We start from the raw sequence: 12,686 nt of genomic DNA, 5'->3' as shown, positions 1-12,686 counted from the left end.
ATTGTGGCTTTTTTGATCATAAAACTGTTTGCATTTATAATCCGTTAACAACAGTAACACAGTGTACCAGGTCACATCATCCACTGAGCCCAAATACACGTGTCTGGTAATGTTCAGTTATCCTTCAACAGATGGATTAATCTATTCAGCGCGAAGATCATGAAGATGTCACAAAACCCCTTTAAAACGGCTACGAGGTGTGTGTCTATGACTGTAAATGCTGTTAACTCTTTTTTATTCTTCCCTTTTTGTTAAGATTCATCTTTGTCGAAGATGAGCCCCTGCTCTGAAGCGGGGAAACCCTGTAACCCCTGCCTGGACGCAGCCAAGGCGTGTAACCTCAACGAGACGTGTAAACGTTTAAGATCTGCCTACAACTCTATCTGCAGCAAGGCCATGCCCCCACAGCCCTCTCTGGCCAATCAGGAGCCATGCAGCCGGAAAAGGTGTCAGAAGGTGGGTGCAGTAAAATCTTAATAGAGGGGGCATTTATTTTTGGTTTTATGTTGGTTTACGCTAGTTCAGTATTTGCTTATATTGATGATGTAAATGAAAGGAGCCACTGCTGCTGAATAAGACCTGATGCTGGACTGTTTAAAATATACGTGTTGTTTGACGAAACTTCTGCTTTAAAAAACAAACAAAAACAAAAAAGTCAATAGAGTCCAAAATCAAGGTTCGCTTAATAGCTTTTTCCAAAGCTTTGAACTGTAGTCCACAATTTTCATTTTGTCTAGAAAAAAGTTTGATGGTTCATCTGTAAGTCAGCTCAGGTGAAAAGTCCTACAAGTGCTTTGGATAAAATCATAACAGCTACTGAGCTTGCGTGTCAAAAAAACCCATCTCCATGACAACTGAGAAAACTCCATCTGCTGATGAAGACTGTGTAATGCGGTTGAAAGCTCTAAAAAAAATCAATCACAGTTTGGGGGCGGAACCAGAGGGACACTGCTATTGACTCTATGATGGTTTACATTTGTGATTGTCTATCTGATGTTATGAGCTTCTCCAGAGGGTCGACACCTTGTCGTGTCGGAGGAGCTTGTGTATACCAAAGATCCCAAGAACGGTCCATCTCTTAGTTTAGTTCCTGGTAGGTGACTAAACCAAGAGATGGATTGTGATGAAGGAGGCTGTACAAACAGACACCTGTGGTGTGTTCACACATACAGATACAAAGTATAAGGCAGTCTCTGGCTTCTCATAAAGGCAAGGTCCGGTTACATTTCTTGTATACAGATCTTTGTCCTCTCTCCGGTTTACGCTATTGAAGTCCAAATGATAGACAGATTCAATGTGTGCGTTTCCTGTTTCGGTGCTCCAGCAGACTAACAGGTTGCAGTTCACCTTTGTTAAACTTTGAGCAGATGTGCTTGATCAGCCACTAGAAACACTGCTGCACTATGTCTGGTAACGGAGAGGTTATTATTCTAGTGTGTTTTATCACTATGTTCAGTACATTATCACACAACCAGACAACAAATTCCTGTCAAACACTTTCACAATCTGTGATCGTTCTGATCAATGTTTATTAATTAACAGTATTAGAAACATAACATCATGTTTTTTCAGGGACAAGTTAGGGTAAATTACATTAAACAAAAGGTAATCTGACTTTAAATCTGTAGCTCTGTGGGTGTGTTATGTTGAGCATTTACTTTATACACTGCTCTGACTGAACAGTTGACATAGCTGACACCGTACTACACACTAGAAAGTAGTTGATTTCCTGCTGCAGTTTGTTTCCTGAGTACAGAATAGCTTTGTTTGCTACCTTTTTTTCTTTTTTCCTTGCAGTATGTGACGTTGAAACTGTTTTAATGCAACAATGACAGCTGCACAGGAATTGGCATTGCGGTATCTGCACTGGAAGTAGTAAACAAGTCTTTGCTTCTGTCTCTGTGGGCATTTAACTGGTGTTAGTTACAGTAAATACTGAATGGTTTAACAGAAGGGGATAAGCTAATGCTAATAGTGTCCAGACTACAGGATGGAGGAATTTTGCAGAGTATCATTTTCCTACCACCCTCAGTCAACTGTCACTCTCACTTTTGTTCCGACAACACAACCAAGCTTAGATGACAGAATATTGCTGTAAGAAGAGACCTACTGAGAGTCTCCTTCATTTACATTTTTTTAATTTGGTAAAAAGTTCTAGACTCTCTGCTTTCATCAGTAGGTGTAATATTCGTCTATCCTGTAGTCTCATGTCAGCTATGAAAAACTCCACCCACGGTTGACTGTCATTCATTTTGGCATTGACGATGCGTCTCCATCCTAGAAAAGAAAAAGCTCCCTCTCACATCTTTGTGAAAACTAATGACAGTGCTCAGCATTTAGTTTTGGTAGTTTGTTTAAGCTGCTCTCTGCTGCTGAAATGCCAAAGACATCTTTACCTTGATTTCTGTGCTGTGGTTATCTGATTTTAATTTGGTATGGTTAAATTCATGTCACAATCACAACATTTGTGTTTTATGTTAAATATTTGTGTTATAAATGTGTCAATTTAACCCAGTAAACACAAACATAGTGAGGAAAAACATATAACAACGTGCATTATATTTATTTTTTTTGTTGTTTTTTTTAATTTAGGCTTCTTAAATCTTCCTTTCATTAAATGTGTATAAATATATATGACAGATAAAAGAACGATGATTAATTTCCTAATTACTTTTATTTTTTTATTCTTTGTCTCAGGCCCTGCGTCAGTTTTTCGAACGGGTATCATGGGAGTTGAGTTACCCCCTGCTGTTTTGCTCCTGTCCCGACCAGGCGTGTGCCGAGCGTCGGCGCCGCACCATCGTCCCCTCCTGCTCCCACCAGGAGAGGCACAAACCCACCTGCTTGGAGCTCCGACACACCTGCCGCTCCGACGCTCTCTGCAGGTGAGCAGCGTGGTCTTCGGCAGCCAATCAGGTGTGATCGTGACCTGCTGGGCTTTTTTTTTTTTTCCATTCACACACATGCACTCTGGAAGACTTTTCAGCTTGATGCAGCTTGTTACACTGATTATTATCCAGCGAGAGGAGGAACTAATCAGTGAAATCAGCTGCTGAAGTGTTTAATTGGAAAGAAATCTCGCAGACACTTGGTTCAAAATTGTATGTTTGATTGATAACTACTGGCTTTAAAGGCTAGAGAAGCTTGAAGTGGGGGAAGTGAATGCGAAACACTCCCCCTGCAACTGCAGTCGAGGTGCCCTTGAGAAAGTAGCAGCGACTGATTGGATAAATGTATGTTGAATACAATGATGGAGGCAGGAAGTGAAGGTTTCTGAGGAGACATAGTTGAATGACAGGGGAGAGGAAGTTCAGAGGAGGGTTACTGTTCGTGCAGATAGGAAAAGAGGCTCAAGGGGAAGAGCACTGTGCGAAGGGGCTGTCAGGGGTCTTGGATCCCCTAATTAATAACTAGGCCCCCCCTGACCAATTTTTGAGGGGCCTCAAAAGATAAGGAAAAAGTCAGACTAAAGATCCACAACCTGTACCGCCACAAAAACACGTGCATATTTTGTTCCCTGCATGGACAGTGTTATCCAGTTCTGCTCTGATTGGTCCAGTCTGTGAGTACAACAACTGATGCAGACCATCATGCATTTCACAGCCACCTGACTGACGAATGTGTCTGTGTCAGTATAAAGATATATAGATAAATTTATATATACTGCAGACATTGTTCGGCTTTTTGATGTTTATTTGACAGTGCCTGACAAAGATCAAAACATTGCCCCGAACAGTCTGCGGATCATTTGTTTGACTTTTGCCTTCAGTTTGCTTTTTAATCCAGCACCTGTTGATGTTTTTTCTAATCTACTCGCTCTAAAAAAACAAGTACATGTATTATTTTGGCGGTGGGGATCTGTTCGTGTGATGTGCTGCAACAAATCTGAGCAGTCCGACACACACCGTCTCTGAGCTCAAAAACCCCCCTGAGCCCGTCGGTTCCTACTGAAGATGTTGGGGATTATTTTCATTGGCGGATTGATCCACATTTGGTGCTGCAGTGAGCATTTGATGTGTTTTTAACAGTTTCTGGAAACAATGGAGCTCTGTGGCTCAGAGGAATCAGATGTGTCAGGCTTTGGATTCTCACACAGTACTTGTTAGTAGAGACATTAATCCACTGCCCCGCAGCAGCTCCGAGTCTATATTTGACTATGGATTAGGTGTTGAATTAACAGGTCAGGTCCAGAATTGATTATTGTGGGTGGAGCTGAAACCGTTGATCAATACAAAATTAATCAGACACAATTTTGATTAATCAAAACAGATTAATCTTTGAAATAATTTTTTATTTCAAAATTCCAAATATTTGCTGCTTCCAGCCACTTTGATGTGAGGATTTTATGTTTTTCTTATAAACGGAATATCTTTAGGTTCTGGACTGTGAGTTGGATAAAACAAGACGACCTGAAGACGTCACCTTGACTTAAAATTCTACTGGGAATATTTCACTGTTTTCTAACATTTTATAGACAAAATGATTATTGATTACGAAAATAATCTGTAAATTAATTGATAATGAAAGTGATTATCAATTGCTAGCCTGACAGTGGATAGGTTATGGAGGATGTTTCATGCACTGGGGAAGAGGACTGAAGAGCAAAGAGCCGGTAAAGAGATGAAAAAGCAAAGAAATTAAAAAAGTTAACAGGTGTAATCACACTGAACCCTGTCAAATCATCTACTTGGCGTGCAGGAGCCTCTCATTCATTCAGGTTTTTTAGGTCACATTCTATCACTTCCTTATACTCACTCACTTGTTGGCGTGGTAACATTTTTTTTCTGCTGAACATTTGCAGTATTTGCAGTATTTTGCAGCTTCGCAGCCAAGGCCGAGGTTACAGAACTGCTCTGAATCTTTCTATTTCTAAATCCTCTACATCCTCAATTATAGAACTTTAAGGGAATACTGTTTTTTATTTCCTCACAGCATCATTTTTTTTTACTGAGGTCTTCTCTTAGAGAGAAAAAAAACAAATGAGTGTGTTCTTCTGTCTGTAGCAGCACAAAGGATCGCTTGGATTTATTTCTTTCAAATGCTGAGATATTCATCAGCATGTGGAAGCCCACATTCTTCGGTGTGTGTGGGTGGTGGGGTCAAACTGTGTGATTCTTCTTGTGTCCTTTAGAGTGTGTGTGTGTGTGTGTGTGTGTGTGTGTAAGTATGTTTCTGAGTGTTTATTGTGTCTCTAAGGCTGCTCTCGGTGATAACTGCGGGTCAGCTGCAGTGCTCAGTCTTCTGGGTCAAGGCTAGGCGCTCAACAGACACTTTTAATCATGGACAAATGAGCTTGAAAGAGCACTCCACCGATTTATCATTGCGCCTCTACATCATCGTGGGTCTCATACTGGACGGTTAAAAAAATATACATCAGAATCATTGCAGCAGAACCAGAGTTCACATGCGTTTTCTTTTTCAGGAAATCATATTGTTGTCTGGTTGGTGCAGAGCGGCGCAATGTGAACACAAAACGACAGAGTGTGTTGTTCTAACACTTAATCAGTACTATACGATGGCATATTAGGGCCACTGTAGGTTAAAAATGAAACCGGGACAATAATCAAAGAAAATCTCAGAATTTCCAAGATTAAAGTGGTAAATTTACCAGACAAAAAAAAAACTGGTATTCTCTGAGATGGTCTGGTGAAGCTGTTTCTAAGATCGCACCAGTCCAACTCCGCTCCGTCGTTAATTCCGCTGTGAGTATCTCACGTTGTAAATGGTCACGTCGTATTGAAAGATGCCACACAGCAGCATTTGCACTGTAATGCGTCCAAGAATAAAACATGAAACTCTGAAAAAAATGCAAAATCACGTTGGAGAATAGGACACGACACACAGGGTGAGTGAGTCCCGGTCCTCTGCAGTCTCTGCCATAAACAGCAGAGCGCTGAGTAACAACGGAACAGTCTAATGCGTGTCGAGGTTTGTGTGGTTATTTTGTAGTAGCCTGCTGAGAATTTCAAGGTCAGTGAAATACCAAACTGTCAGAGCACCGCTGGCGCTGGTCGTCGCCCTGTTCAAGTCAATACAGTTTCATTCATATAGCACCAAATCAGAGTCGGGTCAAGACAGTATCATAGGGAGAGACCCAACAGTTCCCAACAGGAGCAAGGAGAGGAAGAACTCAACGGATCCGGACTCAGGGTGGGCGGCCGCCTGCCTCGCCTGGTTGGGGTCGAGAGGAGAGAAATGGGGGAGACGGGGGAGAGAAGACGGAGGGACCAGGAACAGCTGCAGATACTGTTGTGTTCAGGCACCGTCAGACCGGTTGTTATAATGATAATAACGATAGTGATGCTTATACCGTAGGTGTAATAGTCTTATTGATAATGCCGGGAAAACAGGACTCAGTGGTGTTTAGGAGCACACTGCTACTGCTATTAACATGGTTACACACGAGTTCCCCCTTGATTACACATAAATGAATTATGAAGTAAGCTGGTCAGTGGAGGCAATGCACCGTGACGAGGAGTGTTTCAGGACCGACCAGCATCGGGAAACAGAGAGAGAGAGAGAGAGAGAGACCCTGCACACAAATAACAACCAGCCAAACAATGTACAAAAAGCCTCAGCATGTTCTCGTGAGCATCCTGGGGACACTTAGCCTCTCCCAGCCTGGGTTATAGCGCCGCCGATGCACACGCTGTTGTAGGAAATCGGTGGAGGTCCCCTTTAAATTGTTTGAGTTTCCTTTAATTAGAGAGAACGTACAACAATGATTACTGCTGATCTAGTCAATAGCAAAATAGTTTGTGATTCAACTTTGTGTTGTCTTCACGTATTTTGAACTTGTTGTTAAATACTTGGGGGCCAAGATTTGCTGTCTGTATCCAGGGAAAACATTCATCCATCAAGCATGACAATATTTTCTGATCTGATTTGGAGATGTGTCCATCGTCTATTCAGTGTGTTTTTTGTGGTACATGGTGGACAGTGGTGGACTTTCTCAGACTTCCATTTCAGAGTCGGTCCCTCTCTCTGCTTGAACGTGCCCAGAGATAAACTTGTTCAAACGAGTCCGTGTTGACGACGGCGTCCTCTGCTCTGTGAGCTGGTTTTGGCTCCATACAGCAACGACAGAGAGGAGGGAAGGGGAAGGAAGCCCGGGCGAGGCTGGGCTCCCGTAAGGTGATTTCCCTCCCATCGCTCCGCCTTTGTGGGGCTTAGCTGCCGGCTGCTCGTCACTGTGACGCCGCGCACTGCTGGGGAAGATTTTCTACAAAGGACTCGGAACACAATTAAACACACGAAACGCTGATAGGGAGGTGAATAAACGATAAACCAACTTTCCCTTCACAGCGCTCACACAGGGTTTGTAAAACTCAGCTTTTTCAGATTTTACAGATATTCACCCCAAATGGCCAGAAATGTTACAAAGCTGATCGTTTCAAACTGATTTTCACCTGGATTTTTCGTCCCCAGACGGACTAGAGTTGTTGTTTTCTGCTGCAAAAAGAGGCCGACAGCTACAGCTTACAGTAAATGAGGTCAATAAGGTATCAATTAGCCCAGCTCAGGAAATCTGAGTACGAGCCAAGTCCAAGTGTGAGCAGTTCCGAGATCGAGTTAAAGCAGAGGCCAAAATTCAACCTTTTTTCCACTATTTATCAGGATCAACTGTGACACACGGTAACTTCAGTCATTCAGTACGGTGCTTTGGATTCAGAAAAGTTGGAAACGTGACAGGAAAGGAGACAACTACGGGTGCAGGTGCTGAGTGTGCTGCGCAGACATCAAGTGATTTAGGTCAAGGGTGACAGGTTCACCAGGTTGTGTGTGTAGATTTGCTTAAATGTTACATCTGTTAAAATGGTGACTCCAGCACGTAGGAAAAAACGTCTGCAGATTCACCACCGCCGGCATTTACGTCCAAACACTACGCATGAACACTCCCATTTGGAAGGGCCTGTTTATTTGCTGTTCCTATTGTGATGGATGATGCATTACTCTACGTTATGGGACGGTTGGCAGAGATGGGAGAAATTCGACTTGTGAGCTTTCACGTCATCTGACAACTCAGGAGCGTTGTGTTATTACAGAGGTGGTTGTGTGAGAGCACTGAGGATATAACAGCATACCCATTCAATTTGGGTTTCATTATTTTTTAACAACTCTGGTGTGAGGCCTCCACGTTTGTTTGATTTTCAGGCAATTCCGTATTATTAAGTGCTGATTTGGTATCAGAGGTTTTCAGACGAAGCAGTTTCCCCAGTTGTAATCACTACTTGAAAACTAGTGGGAAACTGGTAATTACAATAACTCCAATACGATGCGGTCCGTGGGTTCTCCTCATCTAAACATACACCGCTCAGCCACAACATCAAAACCGGGAACAGGTTTTGATGTTGTTACTGATCCGTGTGTGTAGTAAACCACGCGACACACAGTGGATGAGAAAGGCTCCTTTCCAAGGCTGGATTTTACGGCACTATTAAAAATGTCATTCTGACTTTGGATGAGGTCTTCCAGTTGGGGAACAGAACCTGCATCTCCCGGCCTCACTGCGGCTCTCCGTTTCCACGCCGAGCCAAGGATTGCCTGCACCTTTAGCTTGCGAGCAGTACTGTATGTGTGTAACCATCTCCCCCCTGTCTTAACACAAAGCAGACAGAAAGCAGGATAAGACAGTTCTGAAAGCACTGCTGTTAGATAATCGGCCCCGTCTCCACAGAGGATTCACTCACACACACACACACACACACACACATCACAACGCACGCACAGCGGCTATAAAGGCACCGCAGGTTGCTTGTTTGTGATTTTGCTGGTGGTGTACGAGCTGTGTTCGGTGTGTGATGCTGCTTTGTGCTTCTCGCACTGAGTAGGTGTCTCTTTGAGCGAGCATGTGTGACTTACATGAGAGAAGAGAGCGGCACGGATAAATCGGTATCTGGAACTGGAAATGAGACCACACGCGGAAGAGCAGCGCCGCAGAGCCCACCAACCCCCGCCAACCGACCAAAAAATCCTAACGAGGTCTCTTCCAGCTCCCCCGAACCCAGCCTCAGTTAGACAACAATACGCCCTGCGGCAGGTACCTGCCTCACCCCAATATCATGCGCAGTGTCCGACTGCCCGTAAAAGGAATCCAAAGCGAGCTCGCGCTTTTCGTTTTAGCCTCCATTAACCTCAGGTGGAGAGCAGAGAGCCGCATAATCACAGGAATCCCGCAGGTCCTCTGGGTCTTGACAGCCTCCGAGGGTGTCTCGTCTCCCGCTGTGGATGGGAGCGGGCAGGAGGAAGTGACTGCTCGGGGACCGCTCTGATTGACAGGAAGTGTAATTAAATATGGTCTTTGCCAAAGGTAATGCATGAGAAACCTACAGAGAGCTGTAAAGGGTTTTCGGACCAAAGCTCTTATAAAAAGAAAAAAAAATTCTATTTTTCTTTCAAATAAGAGTGCAATCACACCCACAGTTAATTTTCAATAAGAACTGTGGAGGAAATGTTCACTTCGTAGTAGCTGATTTGTGAGAGTTCACACTCTAAAGCCACAAGAGAATTAGTGATTAGAATTAGAAGTCAAAGAGAGTCACGAGAAGAAAATTATATCTGTTTGTTCGCTCTTAACTTTACAGCAGTTGTAGGCAAACAGCGGCCTGAGGGCCCAATCTGGTCCCGCAGTAAAACAGTTTCTCCCTTCACAGTTTACAGCGAAACCTTTGCATCAAATTTTCCAGAAATCTTTCTTTGTTTGTAATCATTTTCCTTAAATACAAGCAATGAAATCCCAAATCAAAATTACATAAAATTACAAACACTCCCAGTTGCTAATGAATGAAGATTATGGAAAGGTTTTCACTTTGGGTTGGGTTTCAATTCATTATTCCACATCTGTTACGTTATTTATCCAGTCCAAAGGCCAACATAGACATAACTAATTTAACCATACAGAATGAATAAATCCAATTAATAACATTCATACGTAACATACATTTGTGCCCTATTCCTTTATAATGCTCATTTTTCTTACCTCTTTTTAAAAACCAATAAGTCCAACAGGGTTTTAAACGATGGTTCATTTGGACTCCTCTCGAAGGACCAGCCTCATCATCGACACAAGACCCGACTATAATTTATTTTCCTGTATGCGGTTGAGTTTTGGTTCACTAGAGAAGTCACACAATAAACTTAACCTGGGGCACTTTGGAATATAGATCTCTAGACCCACTTTCATATAGATCCGCATTTTGTCCCACAGAAGTTTCACACCTGATTTTCACAAACCCCTTGATCCAAATACCGCCGCTCCTGATCCAGAACTCTGGGCTCAACGAGCTCCAGGTATGTGGTCTGATGCATGGAAAGTTGAAGCGGGACGAGCTGCCATCAGCTGATCCACTCTCTGGAGAAGAGTCTCCGCTCTGTTCCCTGGCGAGTGACGCGTCCGCGCTCACCAGCAAGCTTCGGCAGAGCAACGGGAAGGATGTTACTTGGCGACCATTTGCTTCCAACCAGGGAGCTACCTGCCTGATTAAATACTGCGGCTGCCTAAAAGCTGTGGTCAGTGTTGAGGGAAGCGCCGACAGTCTGTTTACAGGCCCAACACTTTTAATCAATTTTTTTCGACCTTGTTCAATCTGTCACAAGTTCCCTCACAGCCACAGGACACACAGAGCTGGTAAAAGTGTCGCTGATTGCTTTGAGTGTATTTTTGCTGTCCAGTCCTTTAATTATCATATAACAATAAGAGAGAGAGAGAAATGGCCTCCTCCTGCTGATTGATGTACAGTAACGGTTTTCCCACTGAGCTCTGCTTGAATGAAAATTGTTGCTCGTAAATTATTGAGAGATAGCAGCTTAGTAGAAACACAGCATGTGAGAGAATTGGATTTTATTTTTGACCCATAATTATCACAGTCTCTACTCTGGTTATTTTCCAGCAGCTGAGAAAAAAAAAAAAAATAGTTGAATGTCCTTAGATACCTAAATAAAAATGTGATATCACAGTAGCTAAAAGTCCATCATGGTGGACATGTGTTGCTCCTGCTGTGTTACGTTTAGGGTTGTCCCGAATCAAGCCTCTTTGGCCCCGATCTGGGTCCTTCGACATTTAGTATCTGCTGATACGGAGTCTAATCTGATACCTATATTTACCTTCATGTTTATTAAGCATGTATCTGACTACGTTATTTTTCACGAGCTCCTCCATCCAGTCGCTGAAGGTCCTGGTTCAACTTTAACTGCGAGGGTGGGAATCCTTAGATCAGTGTGCCATAAAGGGACAGCAGCGCTGCGAGACCAGCAGCCGGGGTGGATGAAACACAGTGGCGTTCAGTAAAGAAAGGATCTGATTTTGATCGATATCGATCTGTTAAAAAATGCCCAGCCCGACCCTGATAACCACACCTCGGACTGGCTCGGGACGTCTCCAGTTGTGTTATCAATCTACAGTGTGTATCTTCAGTGTACTTGACGCTTGACTTGATTGCCTTCTATTGATGCTCTGTCACATGATCCTCCTGTGATCACCATCGTCTGCTCCGACTGAACCCACACTTTGCAGCAGCAGGAAAACACGAGAGCAGGTCGTGTTTTATCGTGTGTGTTGTCGGTATGAAAGGTCGCCCTTTTGTTTGCGTGGACGACGATGCTGCTGACGCTGACATTGACAGACTGTGTGTGTGAGGTAACTCATGGACCTCCGGTATCTTCAACAAGGCATGAATTAAAAACCTGAAACTGAAACGTTTGGTCTGCCGCGTTTAACCGAGAGGATTCGGACTTCAGAGTCAGAAATCTGTGAGGGAAGATGTGACGGGGATTAAAGTTCTGGTTCACTGCGTGGTTTTGGTCATCATCTCCATCAGTCCCATAACACTGTGCTCGCTAAACGTTAACATTAGCTTAATTAGCTAACTAGCTACAGCTGATAAAATCTGGCAGCTCCCGTTGTCCTTTCGGAATCATTGCTGTGATTGCTGTGCCGTGCTCCTGTTGCCAAAATGAAAAGCTTGGCAACAGGAGCACGGCAACATCACAGAAAAGAAGTCTGATGGGTCAAGAACCCAAACGTCAAACGTCAGACTTTACCAAGCAAAGGTATAATATTCAAAACGATGTTCATTTATCTTTCCCTACGTTAGACTTTTTTGGAATAACATTTGTATTTTCATCAACACACATACTGATGAAAATATTACATTATTTTTAAAAGGTACTGTTTGACATCCTGGAAGATAACACACAATACAGTTCTCAAATTGAATTACTAATCTTTTAATTATATTGGCTAAATTTCAGTTTCATAAACGCAACTTAACAGCTAAACCTACTGGTTTAAACAAAGGAGGTCAAAGGCTGTGAAAACTATAATCACGTGTTTTTTTGTGTTGTAAATCTTCATATGACTTTTAACTCCCCCCGGCTCAGAATAGTGGATATTTTTCTTTGTAAATTCAATTCAATTCAATTCAATTTTATTTATATAGCAACCAAATCGGAACAGAGTTTATCTCAGGGCACTTGTCATGTGGAGCAGCTCTGCAGCTCCAGGGGCAGAAACACCTGCGGAAAGCGACGGGAGGAGAGAGGAGAGAGACGAGGAAGCACAAAACTACGGGAGAGAGAAGAAGTCAAGTTAGTGACCAGCATTGACGGGATATGAATGAGTACAGATGGAGAGGAAGACGAGGAGAGAGGAGCTCAGTGCATCATGGGAAGTCCCCCGGCAGTCTAGG

The 12,686-nt window shown here is 43.2% G+C and overlaps 1 protein-coding gene across 1 annotated transcript in view; it reads left to right on the top strand.

Moving 5' to 3' along the window:
• gfra2b (GDNF family receptor alpha 2b) overlaps positions 1-12,686 on the top strand; it is a 102,056-nt gene that overhangs the window by 64,842 nt on the left and 24,528 nt on the right. The window contains exons 4-5 of the mRNA XM_040158103.1: positions 257-456; positions 2,698-2,885. Of these exons, the coding sequence (XP_040014037.1) occupies positions 257-456; positions 2,698-2,885 (388 nt within the window). The remainder of the gene's footprint in view (positions 1-256; positions 457-2,697; positions 2,886-12,686) is intronic.

Source organism: Xiphias gladius, chromosome 20, assembly GCF_016859285.1.
Source record: "Xiphias gladius isolate SHS-SW01 ecotype Sanya breed wild chromosome 20, ASM1685928v1, whole genome shotgun sequence".
NCBI lineage: Eukaryota > Metazoa > Chordata > Actinopteri > Istiophoriformes > Xiphiidae > Xiphias > Xiphias gladius.
Note: the sequence above shows the minus strand (reverse complement) of the source record. Positions and strands in the feature narration are given on the sequence as shown.